At 42.3% G+C, this 24,543-nt stretch overlaps 1 protein-coding gene across 2 annotated transcripts in view; it reads left to right on the top strand.

Annotated features, from left to right (window-relative positions):
* LAMA1 (laminin subunit alpha 1) overlaps window positions 1–24,543 on the top strand; it is a 412,090-nt gene that overhangs the window by 50,093 nt on the left and 337,454 nt on the right. For both annotated transcript variants that reach the window (XR_004538373.1, XM_033934013.1), the window contains exon 2: window positions 20,045–20,215. Coding sequence is in view for 1 of the 2 variants with exons in the window: in XM_033934013.1 (XP_033789904.1) it covers window positions 20,045–20,215 (171 nt within the window). In the remaining variant the exon portion in view is untranslated. The remainder of the gene's footprint in view (window positions 1–20,044; window positions 20,216–24,543) is intronic.

The raw sequence follows: 24,543 nt of genomic DNA, 5'->3' as shown, positions 1-24,543 counted from the left end.
CTTCATAAAAGTGATTAATAAATCCCAATAAATATGCCATGTCAATAGCAGGCATAAATGTGCATGACAGGATAAATGTGGACCTGCCCGTACCCCCCAAGCTCTTCCTCTCTCAAACACTGACTTTTAAGGCAGTGAAAAAAATTTGTGTGGGTGTTCTGAAGTCCTTTCCTCTCTTTGAAAGTGATATCACTGAGCTGAGTCTTTGGTTGAGGAACCCCCGCGATTGTTGAAAAACCACGAATACGTTTTGTAGCGGGGGAGACAGGAGAGGGCAGCCAGAGAGGCAGGAGAGGGCAGCTGAAGCGCTGGCGAGTGAAGGAAATCACGGTCCCAAAGCAGCTCCTGATTGGTGAGGCCCGACTTTAGTGCAGGAAGAGGTGGATGGAGCATACCTCGAGTGATTTCCTTCACCCTCTGGCGCTCCGGCTGCCCTCTCCTGCCCGGTCATTCGCGGTGGGAAAATATCGCGAATGACTGGGACCGCGAATCGCCAACCGCGAATGACCGGGGGAGCATTATATACTTTTTTTATATGGCAAGGATGTGTTGTTGGATATCTGCTTGATAGAATATGCTTTTTCAGGACACACATGTTCATACGCTGACAAACAAACTTTTTCGTGCCTGTGCTGCTGCACTGATGTTTTAAGGGAAAGGGATTGGAACTTATAATGTATACGACCTTTACGTAGTGCTACAACCATATTCAGGTACTTCAAGCATTTTCCCTATCTGTCCTGGAGGGCTCACAACCTGTCTAATGTACCTGGGGCAGTAGAGGATTAAGTGACTTACCCAGGGTCACAAGAAGCAGCATGGGATTTGAACCCACAACCTCACGATCCTGAGGCTGTAACTCTAATCACTACACCGGGGGGGGGGGGGGGGGGGGGGGGGAGGTGGTAAATATTCAGCCTGTGATGATAAGCGGCTGGTAACCACTTGTAACCGTGGACTGAATTAACACTGGATATTCAATGCTGGCTCAGGTCTGGCTGCTAGCACTGAATATCTGGATATATCTGTCGACCCGGAAGTTACCCGGGGACAGCTCAATATTCAGTCCAGTGCTCAGTTAACCGGTGATGGGACTAAATCGCGTGAGACAACGGCGCGCCGACAACTGAGCGCAAGGTTGACGGCGTGCCGAAGAAAAACACTATTTTAAAGGGCTCCGATGAGGGGTGTGGGGGGAACCCCCCACTTTACTTAACAGACATTGCGCTGGCATTGTGGGGAGTTTGGGGGGGTGGAACCCCCCACATTATACTTAAAACTGAACTTTTTCCCTAAAAAAACAGGCAAAAAGTTTGGTTTCAAGTATAATGAGGGGGGTTACAACCCCCCAAACCCCCCAAAACGCCAGCGCGATGTCTGTTAAGTAAAATAGGGGGGTTCCCCACCAACACCCCCCGTCGGAACCCTTTAAAATAGTGCTTTTCTTCAGCGCGCCGTCAACCGTTGTCTCGCGCGATTTTGTCTATGAACCAGTTAACCAGCTGTATTGCTGTCCTAACAGTTACCCAGATAGCAGATTGAAAATTGCAGCAAGTGGCTAAGTTTCTTTTATGCCCTAACTTCTTCCAGACCACCCACAAACTAACTGGTTTTGGAATAGGCAGTTAGAGGGAATATTCAGCAGTGCCACCTGGTTAACTGCCACTGAATATCTCTGGATTGCCCCGCACAAGCGATTAAAATGGCCAGGATCCTCTCCTGGTCATTTAAGAGGTCTATAAAATACCGAGTGGAGTGGAAAGTGTAGATGTGAATCGCTTGCTCACTCTTTCCAAAAAATACTAGGACTAGGGGGCATGAGATGAAGCTACTAAGTAGTAGATTTGAAACAAACCGGAGAAAATATTTCTTCACACAACAATAAACATTAATTAAACTCTGGAATTTGTTGTCAGAAAATGTGGTGAAATCAGTTAGCTTAGCGGGGTTTAAAAAAGGGTTTGTATAATTTCCTAAAAGAAAAGTCCATAAGCCATTATTACGGTGGACTTGGGGAAAAGTCACTGCTTATTCCTAGTATAAGCAGCATAAAATATGTTTATTACTTGGGATCTAGCTAGATACTTAGGCTTGATGGACCTTCAATCTGTCCCAGTATGGCAATTCTTATGTTCTTATGAATATCAACTATACATATATATATATATATATATATATATATATATATATATATATATATATATATATATATATATATATATATATATAATCTCGAGACTACGGGAACTCACAGCAGCCATTTTCTCATGGCGATCTGCACGGGGCAGGAGCGTAGGAAGATTGCTCCTGCCCCGAAAGCCCTCTAGACCACCAGGCAGGGAGGTGGGAGTGAGTCAGAGCCGGATAATCGCGGTTTTTCGCCATTCGTGGTCCGGCTCTGCCCATATCCCCTGCGAATAATGAGGGAGAAGTGTGTGTGTGTGTATATATATATATATACATGTTTTTTAAATGCATGTTCCTTTTCACGTTATCTGTATGGAAGAATCTATTTTTCCATGAAGTTTCCAACAGGCTTCATGTTGGCAAATGCTGTTCAAAAATGCTGACAGAACTTGAATTGTCACAACCTGTGTGCCTCTATTACGATTTGTACGTCCTCTCCAAAATCTGCTACATTGTCTGCAATGTTTTATGAAAGGAATTCCGTAGGAAATAAGTTGGACAGAAGGAAGAGTCAGAAGTTCGGCCTTCCTGTGTCACATACCATCTGTTGACAAATGGAGATCCTGCAAAAACATGTAAACTTTATCAGGGAAAAATAAATGTGCATTTTGTATTTTATTGCTGTGTCTGTGCGGCCCTTATCAGAACCAAGGACAAATTTAGCAGCTGTTAAGGATTGTTTGTTTCCTGTTTGATGGTAGATGTTTGTTCTACTGTGGGAACAAAGTGACATCTAACAAAAAAAACCTCTCCAGAAAGACAAACTTTGCATCATGCTGTGCAACGCTTAATGGTGCCTAGAAGTAACTAATGCTTATTCAAGCTGAGAGTTTGTTTCTTTCTCACCCTTCCATGGGCAATTAATGCCTTGGACAGGCCTAGTTCTCACTTTTCAGGTTTCCTTCTTTTTTTTAGTTTTAGAGATGGAAGAAAGAGGAAGTTGACTAAGAAAGAAAGGAGAGACAACCTTTTTTTTGCTGTTGTTTTCCCAAGTGAGCTTTCTGCAAACAGTTTAGGTATCTAGTAGGACAGCTGGACAAACATATTAACTACAACTTCTAGAATCCTTTAATCGGGGGGGGGGGGGGGGGAGGGGGGGAGGAAGGGAGGGAGGGGGGTCTATATTTCTATTTTATCTGTTACTTAAAAGGACAATTCATTCTCTTTTTTTTTTAAGTACGACTCTCTGCAAAAATATTTATATTCTAATACCACATACCCCACTTTTTACAAAACCGTAGCATAGTTTTTAGTGCCGGCCATGGCGGTAACAGCTCTGATGCTCATAGGAATTCTATAAGCGTCAGAACTGTTACCACCATGGCCGGCGCTAAAAACTGCGCTACGGTTTTGTAAAAAGTGGGGTATGTGGTATTAGAATATAAATATTTTTGCAGAGAGTCGTACTTAAAAAAAAAAAAAAGAGAATGAATTGTCCTTTTAAGTAATAAAAATGAAATACAGTTAAACTACCTAAGGAAAATGAAGCATAGAAACAAAGGGGGTCCTTTTACTAAGGCGCGCTAGCCGTTTTTAACGCACACGGAAAGCTAACGCGTTCATTATATCCTATGGACAGATTAGCGTTTAGCACGTGCCAAAGAAACAAGATGGCAGATAAAGGCCAAATGGCTCATCCAGTCTATTCATCTGCAGAACCCACTATCCCCCTCCTCTCCCTAAGAGGTCCACTTTTATTGCTATTAATCCACATTTTATAGCACTTTATTCACTATTCCAGTTATGCTGACTGGATGACTAATTTAGTGACTTTGTCCAGAACATATTCCGTACTGTTTTACCTTCTTAATTGAATCCTAGTATCTTTGTGAAATATAGGATTACTCCAAATTCTTGTGTAAAAATTCAGTCATTTTGGAAGGCAGGAAAGGCCGCTTGGATACGGACAATCACCGCAGGCCACACGGGCCTTGTGTTTGACATGTGTGCTCCACTCCTTTCTGACCGAACATTATGCAGTATTATGCTGCCATAAATAAAATGTGTTTAGAGGAAAACAGTTTAACCAGTTTGGATATTTTATTAGGCTAGCAGGTGGTTTACAGCGCAAGCTTTCAGGACTACAAAGGTCTCTTTCTAGCCAGAAATTTCCAAAATCTAATTTGTGATTTTTATCACTTATTACCCAGGTTTCTCCTTAGAAAGACTGGTCATTGGTGCTCTCTGCAGTTATCATGTTCTGGAAACTGGAAGAAAAAAGCAGAGCATCTCGTAAAAAAACAAGTGCCATCTGGTTCCCTCCCGCATGTCTGTGTACAGGCTATATGGTTCACATGATGCATAGCGTCACTTGCACAGTGGGAACACATGGGCTGAAAATAGGGGAATGCCATAATAGGGGAATACCGTATTTATGACCACCAAACACAAACTGTAGCAAAAAAACAACCTGGTCTCCTTTTGGCTGTATTTGTGAAACTGGCAGACCTTATTACTGGCAGTCGAGAAAGAGGGAAGGCAAGTTGGACAGTGGAAAAAGTCAGATCTTTTTAATTTTTTTTTAATGATTTAATTATTAACTTTCCCCTGCCCCTTCACCCTCAAGCTCATGTTCGTATTTGTAATTTGTCCATTTAATGTTCACATTTCTCCTCACCTTATAATAATTTATTTTAACCTTTCATTTTTAATATTGTAAACCGGCCAGGTGCTTGTCGATGGTCGGTATATTAAAATTAATAAACTTGACAAGGAAAGAGGACAGTGATGAGTTCAGGAAGGGAAGGAGCACAAGAGTGGGGGTTACCAGAAGTCTGGATTTACCCGGACATGTCCTCTTTTGAGAGGACTGTCCAGGCATCCGGATGGGTTTTCAAAAACCTGGCACTTTGTCCGTGTTTTGAAAACCGTTGCTATCGGAGGGCATCTGCACTTGCATGGCCGCGACACGATGACACAACACAAATGTGCACATGCATGTGATGTCATTGTCACATCCACGCACACACAGATTCTCTCCGGACGCGGCCCTGAAGAGACAGGGTTTATGTGGGGTCAGAGTTAGAGGGGGTGCGGAACAGGGCAGGGCTGTGGGCGGGACTGGGGGGTGGACCAGGACCATACATCCTCTTTTTTTGTTTTTTTAGGACAAAATCTGGTGACCTTAGACAAGAGAGAACTTTTGAAAGTATTGCTTCAACCTGCAATAAAGGACATTTTCAAGACCCAGGTCTTTTTTCTTTTTTGTCCATCCCCATGGAGAAGAATCCCTCCTCTCTTGCTACCATTGGAAAATTAAGGTTGGAGAAAGGTAGGGTTACCAGATTTTCCCTAAGGAAAATCCGGTTCATAGACAACGGTGCGAAAGACAAAAGTGCGCGCCGACAATTGAGCGCAGCACGGAGGCGTGCGCCGCACAAAATTACAGTTTTTAGGGGCTCCGACGGGGGTTTTTGTTGGGGAACCCCCTAGTTTACTTAATAGACATCGCACCGGTGTTATGGGGGGTTTGGGGGGTTGTAACCCTCCAAATTTTACTGTAAACTGAACTTTTTCCCTAAAAACAGGGAAAAAGTTAAGTTTTCAGTAAAATGTGGGGGGTTACAACCCCCCACACCCCCCACAACGCCCCCACAACGCGGCGCAATGTCTATTAAGTAAAGTGGGGAGTTCCCCCCCACGCCCCCCTGTCAGAGCCCTAAAAACAGTAATTTAGAGCGGCGCGCGCCTCCACGCTGCACTCAATTGTCTGGGCGCGCCTTTGTCCCGGCGTGCTTTTGACCTGACACCGAAAATCCGGACCCATGACCACGCCCCCAGGCCTGCCCAATTTTGACCATTCCGCCTGTCGTGCCCTATTCTGCCCCCAGCCCCATGCTCAGATGGCATCCACGCATGTGCGGATGTGACACATCGTTGTCACCATGTTGCATCCGCGCATATGCCCCTTCCCAATGCAATTTTGATGGGAAGCTTTTCAAAACCCGGACAAAGTTGCCGGGTTTTGAAAAGCCGTCTGGACCCTCGGACGTGTCCAGGGAAATCAGAACATCAGGTAATCCTAGAGAAAGGGCTTTTTTTCTGGGCTTGTAACAACATCGTTCATCAGGAGACTAGCAGTAGGTCTAGTGTTCTAATGAAATAGAAACAGAAACATGATGGCAGATAAAAGGGGCCCATCCAGTCTGCCCATCCACAGTAACCATTATATCTTCCTCTCTCTTAAGAGATCCCAAGTGCCTATCCCACACCTTCTTGAATTCGGACACAGTCACTGTCTCCGCCACTTTTTCTGGGAGACTTTTCCACACATCTACCACCCTTTCTGTAAAAAAGTATTTCCTTAGATTACTCTTGATGTAAATGGAGAAATTCTTAGCATTAGACAATTGCACTGTACGAGTACCTTATCCTCCGGATTCTCTCTATTGCGTCCTCAACTAGGTGCCATTCTAAGACGTGTGCCCAATTAAATCGGCTATGATCCAATTAGTGCCAGTAATTGGGTGCTAATCCGCATTAAATGAGACCAATTTGAATTTTGACATACATCTTGACATACATCAATAGCCCACCGTGAGAACGGGCTACTGGGCTTGATGGACCATTGGTCTGACCCTGTAAGGCTATTTTTATGTTCTTATGTGCTATTCTATAACAATGTGCAGCTAAATCCCATTGCGTGCAGTCCAAAAGAGGCCTTTGGAGGTGCAGGGGTGGGTCAGTGGTGTTTTTTAAAATTTAAAATACCAGGGATGTGTGCCCAAATTGGGCGTCAGGAGTTGCACTTGATTTCAGCCAGGCGTAAATTCTGGTGACTGAATTTGGGCGCTGAAATTGGCACGCAATGCTATTTTATAACGGGTGTATTGGTGTCGATTTTTCAGTGCCATTTATTGAATCTAGCCCTGACATCCCCAGGAGTGCTCCTAACACAGGCTCAGGACACACACTCGCAACAGCAGCTTAAAAAAACCTCCCACATCTCTCCATAGCTGAGCCTTCAGTCCTGCTCTTGATTGGCTCTGCTCTCTCTGTGCCAGCTCAGCTGATTGGTGGCTGCAGTGACTGCTGCCAGCTCAGCTGATTGTGGCTCCAAAGCCCTGATCAGATAAGCTGACGGGGGAGAGCAGTGACAGCAGGAGAAGGAACCACCCTGACAGGAGTGATGGGGAGTAGGTGCTGTGCCTACCACTTTGCTCTTCTGAGCAGGCACCAACCACAGTTCCTCTCCTCATTTACTGGGCTACTCTGCACAATTAGCCTGCATATGATTCGCATGCTATTGTGCTGAGCATAGCCTGACAAAAGGCAATCGCTCCCAACCCAGCTGTGTTTGCTAGGTTGCCTGGACCTTTGTGCATGGAGCCCTAAGTTACATGAGACAGAAGAAGGGCTGACCCTCAAATTGATGCATTGGGTGAAGACTAGAGGGGTCAGGCTTTGAGACTCCTTTCTTTATATTTTCAGCCAGGATCCTTCAGAAATAATTACATAGAACAATATTGCCAGTTTAGGCTTTTAGTTATTAAAATGTACTAACATGCTTTGGGACTCATGTGTTGTATGACTTTTCAAAAGAGCATTTTGTGTGAAAATGTCACAAAAGACATGGAAATTCATAAAAGAGACATAAAATTAAGGTTTCTTCGCAAAGAATACTTTGTAAGAGTAAACTTTAATGCAAAGTCTGTTTTTACACTAATATTTGTTCAAATTTGCCATTAGTAAGCTTCTTCAATGGAAAACAATGCAAAGCAGCTCATTAATGCCAAAAATAATTCAAAACAAGAAATTAGTCTTTGCAAGCCCATTTTCACAAAAGAAAACAACTACTCTTCTTAAGGGGTAGCTATTTTTTTTTTCCCAGAACTGGCTGAAAAAAGAGGCACATTGTACAACAGCTGCTATTTAAAGGGGCCTCATTGTTTGAAAGTCCCCAGCACCACCCCAGAGGGCCCCCTCTCCCACTGCCATAATGTGAGCTCAAATAGAACTTCTTGTCCTAAAGCTATAAAATAGGAGAAAATTCTCACTGAAAAGATTTCAATTTTCCATGGAGTTCCTAGTGGTTCCTGGAATGCGCAACACTTCTGTGAGAATTCTGTGGAGTATTTGTGTTTTCAGGTTAAAACAAACTGGCATGCACCGGGGAAAACATTAACAATGGATTAGACTTTGACACTTACACTAGAAACTGAATGGGTTGTCTTCCCTTATTTAATTCTAGGGTTGCCCAGGCAGACATGTTTTTAATTTGTTTCAAACCGTTCTAAATATTCTAATTAAAATTCCCATGCTGGAAATTCTCATTCTTTGACATCTACTGTGTTTACATTCACTGGAAGAAAGGTTTACATCATTCTTGGGTTTACATCGTCATTTTTACTGAATTCACAAGTTTTTAAAATACATTTTAATAAGCATAATTAACTTATCTGAAAAGATACTACTACCCCAAGATATGATTTATCTAACAATACAACAAAACAGGCTGCAATTACAGTAGATAGGATCAGGTCTGAGGAGAAGGGGGTGCAGCCGGTACATCGCTCCAGGGCCTATTAAGCTCAAGGGGGCCCAAAGAAGCCCAAGAAATATCACGAAAACTGAAATGTGTCGTTGTCTCGAGAAGGAGATGTCCATACAAACTAAGACAAAGAACAGCGTGAGAACTTTCATGTACAAGATCACGAAGCATTGAGTGAGCGCGAAGCAATAGAAGGCCAGCGTCGGTCTGCGTATTCTGTTGACAATTCCTGCCACTATCGCTTCTATAGAACACTCTATGATCCACTATGTCACAAGCACCACTCATAGATTTGGCAAGACTCAGTATTGAGTCTGATCTAGCAAAACAGATTAATTTTGATGATTTAATTTAGAGTTTCGCTAGAAAAAAGGCCAGTAAAGTACCTTTTGGCAGATAATAAATGCTATTATAAACATCTTTTATTATTATAAATATATTACTTTATTATTACATTTATACCTAAACATAGGGCTCCTTTTATCAAGCAGCGCTAGCGGGGTTAACGCGCGCAACGTTTCATCACGCTGGCCTAAAAACTAACGCCTGCTCAAGGGAGGCGTTAGCAGCTAGCGCGGTATTACACGCATTAAAAAGCTAGCTGCTATGATTGTTTGAAATAAATAATAATATGCACACATACATGTGTGTAGAATTTTGTATAAGGTCCCACACACCTTCTTTGTGCCGGGGCCCAGATTTTCTCTCGGCGGCCCTGGATAGGATACATTTCTATTGTACAACCTTGAATCTTAGCATACTCCACTAGATATGAATTTCTAGAAAATAATTATCCTTTCAGCTGTTAAATATGTGCTTTAAAGTCCAAGGACAGTAAAATATCAATAAGGCAGACATCTTCCATAATTGCAATCAATTTCTAAATCTGAATTGAAAGCTAACGTGCTTTGAATTTCTTGAATCCTTCTCCATTCCCACATCCCAAATTCCCTTTTTTCTAACTTCCGAAAGAATGTCCCTGTCTCAGTATTATGGTGTAAATGTGTGTGAAAAAGTAATTTAACATGCACTAAAACCTTGTAATGTGTTGTTACACCATAACATGCAGAAGCCCAGTATGTGCTAAAAAATTATGAGCTGTGTCGCCTGCATATTCTTGTGAAGCAGCACATCAATAGGCAAATAAAATAACCTCTCTTGTGCAAGCTGTGTATTTCCTAGAAAGAAAAGAGCACCTCCAAAGGTGCTATTAATTTTCTCTCTGAGCTCTAGTTCGCTAATATGTAAACCAGGGCTCCTGGGAAAGGACTTAAACAGACAAGCGTGATCTGAAAAAAAAAAATAAATCCCTAATCCCTTTTCTTACCCCAGTTCCTCATGTCTTACTGTGAGAACCATTTCCTCTGCCCCCTGCCGCTTTATACATCTTCCACCATTTTCCACCCTACTGGCAAAGATGTTTTGATCTGTAAACATGCTCTGTTGGGGAGCTTAGGGAGTGAATTGCTTGGAAAGCAGGAGGGGAAACATGGCTGTTTCTTCTACAGAAGTTTTGTCCCCAGTAGCATCACAGAGATCAGCAGCAATCCCAGCACAGACCCCTGGGGAACCCCACTATTTACCTTTCTCCATTGAGAATATTGACCATTTAAACCCAATCTCTGTTTTCTGTCTTTCAACCAGTTCTTAATCCATAATAGGATATTACCTTCTATCCCATGACTTTCTAATTTCCTCAAGTCTTTCATGAGGTACTTTGTAAAATGCCTTTTGAAAGTCTAAATACACAATATCAACCGGCTCACCTATATACATGTGTTCATTCACCCTTTCAAAGAAATGTAATAGATTGGTGAGGCAAGATTTCCCTTGACTAAATTCATGTTGGCTTTCTCTCATTAATCCATTTTGTTCTTTATAATAGTCTACCATTTTGCTCAGCCCAGAAATCAGACTCACCAGTCTATAATTTCCCGGATTATTTTTGGAACCCTTTTAAAAAACCAACATCATGTTGGCACCCAATCTTCTGGCAGTATGCAACAGCACCTTATACTTTCCCCAGAGTCATGGTGATGGTGGTTGCTCACTTGCACTGCCAAGGTATTCAGGCCCACTTTGTTGACTTGACTTTGGATTCCAGGATGATCCCCTCTAAAGTCATTGCCCTACTGTAAAGGCTTGGCTGGGTGGTGAATCAAAGCAAAAGTCATCTTTGCTCACCTCAGGTGTTGGAATACTTGGGATTCTGCTTTGACACAGCTCGGGGGAGCAGTGCTCCTCCCAGAAGGATGCATAGCCAAACTGGCAACAAGCAAAAAATAAAAGGAATTGACCCCAAAATATCCACAAAGAAGAAAATCCAGAGAAAACAAAAAAAAACAAAAACTCTAGATTGACGATGTTCCTAAATGGACTTTATTTGAAAGTATCAAAGTTCCAAAGGTACACTGAAATCATCCACATAAAAGTAAATGCAAGCAGTGTCTCACTTCCGGCTCCCATGTACTCACTTTTATAGGATCCCCAGGGACCCCTGAAGAAGACTTTTTGTCGAAACGCGGACCGTGTTGGGTCCTGTATCCCTAGCGGACTAGGTCCTTTAAGGCTTTTATGTAGATGATTTACTTTTATATGGATGGAATTATTTTATGTGGATGATTTCAGTGTACCTTTGGAACTTTGATACTTTCAAATAAAGTCCATTTAGGAACATCGTCACTCCACAGAGTTTTGGTTTTTTTTTTGGTTTTAGCCAAACTGGCAGACATGCAGATTGTGTGGACTTGTTGCTCTTGGAGTCTGGTACTACTTGCAATGGCATGGTGAGGGAAGCAGACGCCCGAAGCAGTGGTGTCCCCCCCATGCCCTCCTTTCCTGCTCCTTCCATGCTACACTCAAGCCCTCCCTTCCCACCTCCGTACCTCATAAAATTTTCACCAGCGTGAGCAGCTTCTCCAGGCTGCTGCTCACGCCGGCTTTCCCTTTGACGTCATTTCCTGGCCCTGTGACCCGGAACTGATTTCAGAGGGAGCCAGGCCAGCGCACTTTCGAAGATTGTAAATAGGTACAGGGGGATGGGGAAGGGAGGGCATGAGCATGGCGTGGGGAGGCAGAGAGGTGCTGGTGCCCCCACCAAGATGATGCCCAGGGTGGTCTGCTCCCTGCCCTCCCCCCTTTACTATGTCTCTGACTACTTGCAACTTCTGAGCTCCATGGCAGTTACCCTGGAGATTATTCTTTGGGTGCTGGCACACATGTGATCATGTGACGGAATGCTATGTGTCGTCGTATTGGTTGAAATTAGAATATCAAATTCTTTATAAATTATTGGCCACGGTGTATCTTTGTATTCACAATCAGGCGCCAAGGTATTTGATGGATAGCATTCTGCCATATGAACCGCAGCATGATTTGCATTCAGCGACTCGCGCTGACTTACGCATACCAACAGTGAAACAATTGCGATTGACTGTCTAGAGTTAGTATGGTTTCGTGTGTGGGCCCCGTACGAGTGGAATAAGCTCCCAGGGTACATACGACAGCAAACAAATATGTGTAGTTTTAAGAGAATGTTGAAAAAAAAAAAAAAATCTCTTCTGTAGGTTGAAATATGGGGCCTAAACTGCTAAACTTTCATGTGTTGAAGGGAGGCGCTGGTATCCTCATTGTGATTTTTATGAAATTTTATATTATTGGTATGCTTTATGGTGTTTGATATTATTGTAATGTATGTGATTTTGGTAATGTTTTTTACTTTATTGTGACCCTCCTTGGGAAAGGTGGGATATACTGTAAATAAATAAACTAAACATCTACCCTTTACAGACAGCTGTGCTATTGCACTGGTCTCTGGAGGATAGTAGGAGTCACAATTTACACAAATGCTTTATAAAAGATGCATATTTATGTGTATGTAATGTGCAAACATTTATATCTTCTGCTGAGCAGATATTAATATTTATGGCTTCATTTTTGCCATGATTTCTGTAGCTTTTCTGGATCATTTAAAAAAAAAAAAAAAAACACAAAACACCTACATGCCTTTACAAAAGAGACTACATATGGGCTCTCTCAACTTAGGCAACTTTTTATGAAATTACCTGCTGTTTTTGATCAAGGATCACCTTGTGAAGAATATGAAAACTTCCCAGGCAGAAAATTGGGGTTTGCACACATATTTAGAAGCTGAGAAAGCCTTTTCCAATGACCTGCTAGCCAGGATCTCTTGATTTGAAAAGGCAGTTGAAGGTAAAGGGAAACTTTGTGAGGTTCTGAATAATGTATTTCTGTACCAGGTCTATCCAAATTGTTGGCAAGTTTGTCATTAGTTCCAGAGAAGGCTACCTTGAGTTAATATGTCGTTGCTTTAAGTTTAGACAGAGTTCAGATTCTAGGAATCTTTTTTTTCTATTAGCGGAAACATAAATTGTCATTATCTTTAAAGATGAATATTATTCCAGATGTCTCCAGGCCTACACAGGTACGCAGGAATAAAATTCCTGGCTCAGTGCCCAGAGGCATTGAATTTAGGAGCAAATGTTGTTCCTCAATTCCCTGTTAAATGCCGTTTTCTATTTCTGTGGATAATACTCTCCTCCTCTCTGCTTTGTCAGCTTGCAACCTTGGGGTAATCTTTGACTCCTCTCTCTCCTTCTCCGATCAGATCCAACAAACCGCTAAAACCTGTTGATTCCTCCTCTTTAATATTACCAAAATCCGACCTCTCCTCTCTGATCACAGTACCAAAACCCTTAACCATGTTCTCATCACCTCTTGCAATTTTGTTTTTTTGTCATGGAGAGGGTGGTGGATGCCTGGAATGCTCTCCCAAAGGAGGTGGTGGAGAGCAAAACAGTGCCGGGAATTCAAAAAAGCATGGATTCAACACCGAGAAACTCTAATCAGAAAATGAAGGATATAAATTGAAGAACTAAGGTTAGTATTGGGCAGACTTAAATCATCTGTGTCCTGTATATGGCTGTTCGGTGTAGGGTGGGCTGGACGGGCTTTGACGGGAACTCTGGTAATTTGGAATGGTTTAGGTAGGCTAGAGTGATGGCAACACCAGCAGTTGGAACCTAAGGATAGTGCAACTACTAATACTATTTATTATTTCTATAGTGCTACCAGATGCATGCAGCGCTATACATTAAACACACAAGAGATGGTCCCTGCTCAAGAGAGCTTACAATCTAATTATGAAAGACACACTGGACAAAAATGGTGAATCAATATATGCTGTTCATGTGGTGGAATCCAAACAGAGAAGAGGTAGAGAGGGCAGGGCGCTACAGAGGGAATAACAATCAAATTGGCAGGGTTAAAACTTAAGCGCTGCCTTGAAAAAGTGGGCCTTTAGCCTGGATTTGAATACCACCGGAGCCTATTGTACCGAGTCAGGCAGGGTGTTACTGGTGTACAGCGCAGCAAGGCAGAAGGGACAGAGTCAGGAGTTGGCCATAGAGGAGAAGGGTACAGACAAGAGAGAATGGAGTTCCTAGGGCAAAATATAGGAAGAGATCGGAAATGAGAAATATCGAGGGGGCCACAGAGTAGGTCAGTAAAAGGAGTCTGAACTATATGCAGAAGTGGAGAGGGAGTCAGTGAAGTGACTTGATGGGAGGGGGCGGGGGTGTAACATAGAAACATAGAAGATGACAACAGAAAAGGGCTACAGCCCATCAAGTCTGCCCACTCTGCTTACCCACCCCCTGTCTATGCCCTAATGACCCAATTTTCTTATATTGACCCTCGTAGGGATCCCACATGGGTATCCCATTTATTCTTAAAGTCTGGCACGCTGTCTGCCTCGATCACCTGCACTGGAAGCTTGTTCCAATGATCAACCACTCTCTCTGTGAAGAAATACTTTCTGGTGTCGCCAGGAAATTTTCCGCCCCTGAGTTTGAGCGGGTGCCCTCTTGTGGCCGAGGGTCCCTTGAGAAAGAAAATATCATCTTCCACTTCGACACGTCCCGTGAGCTACTTAAATGTTTCGATCATGTCTCCCCTCTCCCTACGTTCCTCGAGAGTGCAGAGCTGCAATTTGTTCAGTCTCTCTTCATACGAGGGACCCTTGAGCCCCGAGATCATCCTAGTGGCCGTCCGCTGAACCAATTCATTTCTGCGCACATCTTTACTGTAATGTGGCCTCCAGAATTGCACACAGTACTCCAGATGAGGTCTCACCATGGCCCTGTACAACGGCATTATGACTTCAGGCTTTCGGCTGACGAAACTTCTATTGATACAACCCAATATCTGCCTTGCCTTAGATGAAGCCTTGATTGGCAGTTTTCATGTCTGCACTGATGATTACTCCTAAATCTCGTTCTGCTGAAGTCCTAGTTAAAGTTTCTCCGTTCAAGAAGTACGTCCTGCATGGATTTCCGCTTCCGAGGTGCATGACCTTACATTTCTTAGCGTTGAAGCCTAGCTTCCAGGTTGAGGACCAACTTTCCAATGCAAGCAGGTCCTGCACCATATAATTCTGTAAACTGCATTCACTTACTATATTACATAGTTTGGCGTCATCGGCGAATAGTGTTATTTTACCTTGAAGCCCTTGAGTCAGATCCCCTATGAATATGTTGAAAAGGAGTGGACCCAGGACCGAGCCCTGCGGCACTCCACTGGTAACCTCCGATGTTTTAGAGAGGGTACCATTAACCACCACCCTCTGAAGTCTGCCACTCAGCCAATCATTGACCCATGCAGTTAGTGTCTCTCCTAACCCCATCGATTCCATCTTGCTTAGCAGCCTGCGGTGTGGGACACTGTCAAAAGCTTTACTGAAGTCCAGGTACACGACGTCCAAAGACTCTCCCAAATCCAACTTTCTTGTTACCCAGTCAAAGAAGCTGATGAGATTGGATTGGCAGGACCTACCCTTGGTGAATCCATGCTGACTGGGATCCCGAAGATTCCCTTCATTCAAGATCGTGTCCAATTTGCTTTTAATTAGTGTTTCCATGAGTTTGCACACTATTGATGTGAGACTCACCGGTCTATAATTCGCAGCCTCTGCCCTGCAACCCTTTTTATGCAGAGGAATGACATTAGCTAATTTCCAGTCCAGGGGAACTTTCCCCTTACTTAGGGAGAGATTGAATAGCTCAGCCAACGGTTTCGCCAAGACATTGCTCAATTCTCTGAGCACTCTTGGGTGCAAATTGTCTGGTCCCATGGCTTTGTTCACCTTGAGTCTTGCCAGTTCACTGTAAACTTCACCTGGTGTGAACTCAAAATTCTGAAACGGGTCTTCTGTGCTTTGTGTTGCCTTCAACTGCGGACCGTGTCCCGGTGCCTCACAGGTGAAGACTGAGCAGAAGTATTCATTCAGTAGTTCGGCTTTATCGGAATCTGCTTCCACGTAACTTCTAAGGCGTACTATCCCGCCTGTGTTCCTTTTTCTGTCACTAATATACCTGAAGAAGGATTTGTCCCCCTTTTTAATGTTTTTTGCCAGAATTTCTTCCACTCGAAGTTTTGCCTCCCTAACTGCCATTTTGACCGCTGTAGACTTGGTCCTATATTCTACCTTTGCCTCTCTTTTCTCCGTGCGTATAATGACCTTGGGCAGAATATGAAGCATGCGGCAGAATTCTGAACATATTGAAGGGGAGAGAGATGGCTTAGCAGAAGACCTGCGAGAAGTATTTAGAGTACCTGCGTGCTAGTCAATGTTGTGTAAACTGCTTTGATACCTGCAGAGGAAAGGCAGCATATCAAATAAAGATAACCATAACCATAAATGTAACTGTTAATTCTGTTTCAGACCTGTTTCTAGATAGCTGGACTCCTCACCCCTCGGAGCCTTTCACTTATTCTGGGTTCTTATTGTAAGGCAACTGTCTTAGTATACTGAGAGGGGACATGATCGAAATATTCAAGATATTGAAGGGAATTGACTTAATAGAGACAGAGAGATTGTTCACCCTCTCCAAGGTGAAGAGAACGAGAGGGCACTCACTAAAGTTAGAAGGGAAAAGATTCCATACAAACGTAAGGAAGTTCTTAACCCAGAGAGTGGTAGAAATCTGGAACGCTCTTCCAGAGGCAGTTATAGGGGAAAGCACCCTTCACGGATTCAAGACAAGGTTGAATAAGTTCCTACTAGAACAGAACATAAGCAAGTTAGGCAAGACTCAATTAGGGCACTGGTCTTTGACCTAAGGGCCACCGCGTGAGTGGACTGCTGGGCACGATGGACCACTGGTCTGATCCAGCAGCGGCAAATCTTATGTTCTTATGTTTTATCTGATCATATAGAGTAATGTTTGTGACTTTCTTCTCTCTTTTTCCCTTTATCATATTTTCACCTGTCCTATGTATGCATTGTAGATCATTTCCTTGTGCATATAATTTTAATTGTAAAGGTAAGATGTCAATCTCTCATGTTAGGATTGGTCCAATGATGCTGGCTGTGGCAGGTGCTAAGCTTTGAAATGCATTGCCTGGAATTTTGCAATACTGTGCTGGGAGGATGAATTTTAAGAAAATGCTGAAAAATCAATTGTTTGTTGCACTTTCTTGTGTTAGTTTTTTTTTTTTTTCAAATGAGAGCTGTTCTGCAAATGTGTCTGTATGCGGTGTTTAAAATATTATGATAATAATTTTTGTAAACTGTATAGTTACTATACGGTTTATAAAATTTTAAATAAATAATAATTGTATGCCACTGATTTTATTGAAAGGCAATAGAGCAAGTGTTTAATAAACCTAAAAAAAAACAAAAAAAAACTTTAGGGAGGTGAAACAGTGACAACAGAGGCATACGTACAGTAATCTAAACTCAGTCCTGCAGTAACCCTTTGCCAGTCAGGTTTTCAAGATATCCACAATGAATATGCATGAAAGAAATTTGCATATAATGGAGGCAGTGTATGCAAATCAAGCTTATGCAAATTCAATGTAGATAGTTTGAAAACCTGACTGGCAAGGGGGTACTCCAGGACCGAGTTGACAAACACTGATCTAAACTTTATAGCACAGTAGTTGTAAAATAAAAGTTACATTCTGTAAATGGTGTCAAATTTGGGTGCTAGGCAGGCTTCTATAGTCTATGGCCCAGAAATATCAAAGAAAAAAAGACAATTTAATTTAATAACTGTTGGGCAGACTGTTGTCATTCTGAGGATTGTTTGTATGTCTATTTTATTATGTATTTGTTTATCAAGTGTTTATTTTAAATATTGTGCATGCAAACTAAACGGTTTACAAATTTTTAAAATAAGTAAATAAGAAAAAAATAAATTTACTATGGGCTCCTTTTACGAAGGCACGTTAGGGCTTTAACACGCGGAATAGCGCGCGCTAGCCACTACCACCTCCTCTTGAGCAGGCAATAGTTTTTCGGCTTGTGCACTAAAAACGCTAGTAGATGAGACTTTTCATTGTCAGGGTTAATTGCTGTTTGTGATGTCCTATCCCACATAGTTGTGGATTGTTTTACTAATCTGGACTTAAGTGTATCCACATCTCTTATTTTCTGTGATTACTGGTGTCCAATTCCCCCCTCCAATTTTCTTGCAATACTCCTTATGAGAAGCTCTTCCACCTGTTTATCGTGCGCCTGGAAGATATACATAGTGTTTCATATCTATGTGTAGGTTGTTTCTCCATAGTAGTTATTTTCCTTTTCTTCCTTCTGCCATTTTCTTTCCTCTTCTCACCCTTTCAATCCTTGATCCTCCGTCACGATGCTTTCTCTTCTCACAAATCTTTCCTCAGCTTCCTTGTCAGCAATTGCCCTCTTCTCAGTTTCATGTAGAGTCTCTCCCAGTCCTCTTCTCTTATCACGGCCCATGCCTCCCCTCCCAGCTCCTTTGCCTCTGTCCAAGCTTGAATCTGTTCCTCCATTCTTGTACCTCCATTCTCTGTGACGGTCTTTTCTCCCTTTACTATTCATGCCTGTGTCTACTCTTCTCCTTAACCCCAACTCCTGATAAGATTGTTGCGAGATCTTATCATCATCCCATAATAAAAGACCTCGTGACAGTTACAGCTACAATAAGATAGGTTTATTAGTAATAAGCATAAAGCTACTCGCATGAAATAGCAAAGTACAACATATTGGCTACAAAGGATAGCATACATACGAAATAGCAATCTGATGTCCTCTCTCTTCTCTCCTCCTTCTCTTATGCCATCCAGCATGTCACTTATATACATTATTTCAGTAGCCTAGGGTACCTCCTAGTTACTCACTTCTTATTGGTTGTCACATATGTCATTTTTATTGGATGATCTATATACTTATCATGGAGCCATACTGAAACGTGAAGTCACCTGGTGCCAAAACTGACCTTTCCATATTTCCCTGACAAATGCATTTTCAATACTAAGGCTAATAACTCCAGAGAAGAGACCCCCACATTCCTGAGTTACACTGTCCATCGCTAGTGCTTCTTAGGAGAACATCATATCATGTCCCAAAACAATAAGGCCACAGTCAGGAAATCTGACTGCTGGTTTCTGGAGTAAAGGTGAATCTCTCTCTCTTTTGCTGACAGAGAGGAAAATGATAGCTTAGAAGAATGAATTCATATGCATAATGTCTCTCTTGGAAATATAACTATTTGGGGTATCACAGGGGACTTTGCCTACAATATATGCAGGTCTTATGCTTGCGTCATCTTCCACCTACATTTTTGTGCAGGTCTTATTCCTGATTCTCCTCTGATTTGTCCTCACTCCATTATCAGACCCTCTCTCCTCACCCTTATCCCATTCAAGCTCTTCTCCAAGACTTTGTGGAGGACAGCAGAAAAGAGCGAGCTGACAAAGTTCTGTGTAACTCTGGAGGAGAGAGGAAAAGCAGCAGCTGCTGCAACATTAAAATATACGGTATTGTATCCTGCCTCCAGGCAGGAAATATAACCTGACCAAGGTCAGTTGGGGGTCAGGATCAGCACCAGAACCTGGGAATTGTGCTTGTCTTTTTTTTTTTTTGTACTCTAGAACTTTGTTACTTTTCTTATTACTACTTTCCATTTTAACCTTGGGCAACCAATGGAAACCTGTCATGCCAATATTGTAATTAGAGAATGGCATTTGTCCCCGCAAGAACTCAATTTCCCAGTCCCGTTCCCATGTGTTTTGTCACTGCCCCATTCCTGTAAGCTCTGCCTTAACTGCACAAGCCTCTAACACTTTTATGATTTTAAAGTGTTTGATGCTTGTTCAGATGAGAACAGAGCTTGCAGGAATAGAGCAGGGACGGGAAAATGAGTTCCCGCGGGGACGGGGAAAAATTGTCCCCGTGCCATTCTCTAATTGTGATTGGAATCTGACAAGCACCCTTGTCTTGCCATCACATTCTATGTTTCTGTGTCTTAGTATCTTGATACAAACCTAAGCTATGTTCTAAGCAATATCTTTGTCTTTGTGGTTTTCTTTCAGGCTTGTTTCCTGCCATTCTGAACCTTGCTAGCAATGCACATATTACCACAAATGCTACCTGTGGTGAGAGAGGGCGTGAAATGTTCTGCAAACTGGTGGAACATGTGCCAGGTCAGCCTATTCTCCATTCACAGTGCCAAATCTGTGACCAGAATAGTGTCAAACCTGAAGGTAAGTTTGATATTTGTAATTTATTTTTGTAATTTGCTCTTGTTTATCTCTGCTTAACATTATCTTACATGTGTTTTACAACTGGTTAGTGCTATTATGAGGTCAGCTTTGTAACAATCTGTCTGGTAGGGTGTTTGTTCTATAAAGAAACATAGGTGCCAACTTTCGTTTATAGAATACTAACATGGGGTATATACGCATATAACAGGTGTGAGCACTTAGGCCCTGATTCTACAAACCAGTGGTTCTCAACCCTATCCTAGGGGACCCCCAGCCAGTTGGGTTTTCAAGACATCCCTAATGAATATGCATGAGAGAGATTTGCATATAATGGAGGAGACAAGCATGCAAATATGTCTTATGCATATTCATTAGGGATATCTTGAAAACCCAACTGGCTGGGGGTTCCCCAGGACAGGGTTGAGAACCACTGTTATAAACAGTGTCTAACATAGGGGTGGGCAACTCCGGTCCTCAAGGCCCGGAATCCATTCGGGTTTTCAGGATTTCCCCAATGAATATGTATTGAAAGCAGTGCATGCGAATAGATCTCATGCATATTCATTGGGGAAATCCTGAAAACCCGAATGGATTCTGGCCCTTGAGGACTGGAGTTGCCCACCCTTGGTCCAACATCTAGGTTCTATGGAACGCAATTGTCAATCATCGGGCTCCATTTATAGAATTGCACCTAGCGGCAACTAAGCAGTCTTAGGCACCAGTAGGCTTTGAAACCCTAGGTGCACTTCTTTTTACGCCAGGGTTTTCGTGGCCTAAATCAGTGCACCAAAGTTGGGTGCCTACTGGTGCCTAAGTCGAACCACACCCAGACTCCACCCCTAACTATGCCTACTTTCTGGTAGGCGCCTCATAGTAGACACCTATCTTGAAGCGGTAGATGCCTAACTCGGTAGGCACCTACCAGCTAATTATTTTTTATAAATTGATTTTTAATGGCACCGATTAAGCCAAATTGAATGATTAAGTTAGGCACCTAAACTCCAAGCTCTGTTTATGGAATCTGAGCCTTAATACCATCGTAGATTTGGTGTGTTTGTGCCTAAATGTTAGAGAAGGTTGTGTAATCCTAAAGTATAGGAGCCAACTCTCGAGGACTCTCGAGGACCGGAATTGCCTACCCCTGTATTAGGGGGTATGTGTCATTGTTTCTGTTGTGTTGCACTATATGCAGAGTCTTGCTTCTTGGTGGTTCAGTTTAACTTTTGTCTACAACTCATATTTCTAATTTTAGTTTGTGATGTCTTATACTGGGTGATGGTGTGTCTGTGTTCTGTGTGTATGAAAAAGACATACCCCCTCTTCTATTAAACTGCGCTAAGCAGTTTTTAGCACAGAGAGCTGCGCTGAATGGCCTGCGCTGCTCCCAACACTCATAGAGTTCCTATGAGCGTCGGAAGCAGCGCGGGCCATTCAGCGCGACTCCCCGCACTAGAAACTGCTAGTACAGTTTAATAAAAGAGGCCCATAGTTTGTTAACATTGACTGTACAAGATCGATCTGTACTAATCTGGCTTGTTTAGTTTCACAATGGTTATATTGATGTTCTAGTGCTCACTACAGTGTTTAAAATGCTGCCTTTTCCTAGGTGTACCCTTCTTGTGTGACTTGTGGATTAGTATTAAAAGTAATTATTTTATAAAATGATTGGCCCCGAGTGTCAAATATGCTAGGTACGCCACTGGGTAGTTGCAGTTTTATCAAGAGCAAATAGCGGAACAAGGATTCAGCAATTAGGCAAGAGGAAAGCCAGCCAGGGAGCCAAATCAGAAAACACACAGAGTATGAAAGACAGCATGTCCCTTCTCCCCCATCACCAATACTGCCAATGATCTCATGCCATTCTTCCTGCTACAGCTGCTGGGTTACCTCTTTAGGCTCACATAGCTCAAATACCTCCACCTTTTCTACTTCCTATGGAATGTAATGGGGGAATAATACTTTTAATTTTTGTGAAGAAAGGGAAAAGTGCTGCTCTGTAGTCTCCCTTGGTTCAGTCTCTGACCATAGCTCCCCACAATTTCAGAGCTGCCAAGGAAAAGGGAGATTTTCAGTTTATGGTATTCCATTCTTCCACAACCTTCTCCCCTATCCCCATCATTCTAATGAAATACCTTATTTAACCCTAGTGATTACAAGGTTGGAAAAAAAAAATCAAATCCCAGCAGCTACAATAAACTTACCAATTCCAATTAGTAATATATCTCCTACTCATTGATTCTTGGGCTCACTCAGTTTTGGGACACAGCTAATTTGATTTGAACCAGGAGCACAAAAATCTAAAATGTATCTTGTTGCTTGTTCTCACGGTATAGCGGTATACAAGAAATAAAATTATTATTATTATTATTCTTGGGTTGTTTTCTTCCTAGTCTCACCACTCCTGCTACTTCCATCTTTCTCTTCATCCCTTAATACTTCTTCCCTCCAACCTGATCCTCTTTTCTCAGCTTATCTCCCTTATCAAGCCCCCGCTTGAATCCCACACAGTTCCTCTCCCTATCCTTACTTCTCTTTCTTCGGCCCATCCTTCACCCACTTATCTCTGTATTGTAGCACATGACTCCCCCTCCTCCTTAGCTTGTATTCAGCTCTGTTTTCCCTTTCACATTCCATATGTCTTTCCTCAGCCTTTTTTTCTCTCACAACCTAGAAAACCAGACTACATATATTCCATGTATTAAAATAGGAAGAAGGAAGACCAAACGGTAGCTGGCATGGTTAAAGAATGTGGTGACGGAAGCTATTAGAGCTAAAAGAAAATCCTTCAGAAAATGGAAGAAGGATCCGACTGAAATTAATTGTGAACAGTACAAGGAATGTCAAGTCAAATAAGCAAGGCAGAGAGAGACCTTGAAAAGAAGATTGCACTGGAAACAAAAACACAGTAAAAACTTTTTTAGGCATATTAAAAGCAAGAAGCTGAGAAGAGAATCAGTTGGACCACTAGACGACCGAGGGATAAAAGGAGCTCTCAGGAAAGAAAAGACTATAGCAGAGAGATTAAGTTAATTCTTTGCTTCGGTCTTCACTGAGGAGTTTGGGAGTTACCAGTGCCAGAAATGGTATTCAAATCTGATGAATCAGAAAATCTCATACAAGTCTCTGTAATGCTGGAAGATGTAATGGGTCAATTTGATAAACTGAACAGTAGCAAATCACCTGGACTGGATGGTATACATCCAAGAGTGCTGATAGAATTGAAAAATGAACTTGTAATTTTTCTTTAAAATCCAGCATGGTACCAGAAAACTGGAGTGTGGCCAGTGTGATGCTGATTTTAAAAAGGGTTACCGAGGTGATCCAGAAAATTATAGACCGGTGAGTCTTATGTCAGTGCTGGGCAGAATGGTAGAGACTATTATAAAGAACAAATTGACAGAACTGCTTGTTTACTCTTTCCAAAAATTGTAGGACTAGGGTCATGCAATGAAATTATTAAGTAATAGATTTAAAACAAACCAGAGAAAATATTTCTTCACACAACATGTAATTAAACTCTGGAATTTGTTGGATAAATTCCTAAAAGGGAATACCATAGGCAATTTTTGAGATGGCTTGGGGAAATCTACTGCTTATTCCTAGGATAAACAGCGTAAAATCTGTTCTATTACTTGGGATCTAGCTAGGTACTTACGACCTGGGTTGGCCACTGTTGGAAACAGAGTACTGGGCTTGATGGACCTTTGGTCTGTCCCAGTATGGCAATTCTTATGTTCTTTTGCCTGTGCTACTTTCTCCTTTCCCTACTTCTCTATCAATTCCTCATTCCTTCTGCAGTGCCTTCCTTAGCACTTCTCCCCCTTTCTTAGTCCATTGCTCAGCCATTCCTTATCCAGCCAGTAGGCTGCAGGGGGGGGGGGGGACCAACAGATTAGAAGACACCAACTTTCCATCCTGCTTTACCCTGCTATCTGAAATGTGTAGGTTATAGAAATGTTCTCTTCTCTTATTGACCAACACTCCATCCTCTTAATCCCCCAGTGGTGATGTACCCCAAATGTGAAAGTGCCAAGGGCTATTGGAGTACTGCCTCAGATAAAATAGATGTGTATATTTTAAAAATGGCTGACAAACATTTGTTCCTTCATATACACTTGTGTGTTACCATTTTAGAACATACATGTTTGTGTTGCCATGTTGGCCCCATTGGTATTGTAGACGTTTATGATCCATTTAATGATGTATTTTAGAAAAGGCTCTATGTTTGTTCTAAAATTCTAGCAGAACTTGACACATCCAAACTGGAACATCTTAATTCCGATTTGAATGTCTTTCTAAAATGCTGCTCTTAAAGTAAATTAAACACC

Source organism: Geotrypetes seraphini, chromosome 2 (genome assembly GCF_902459505.1).
Source record: "Geotrypetes seraphini chromosome 2, aGeoSer1.1, whole genome shotgun sequence".
Classification (NCBI taxonomy): Eukaryota; Metazoa; Chordata; class Amphibia; order Gymnophiona; family Dermophiidae; genus Geotrypetes; species Geotrypetes seraphini.
This window is presented reverse-complemented; position numbering and strand designations above follow the sequence as displayed.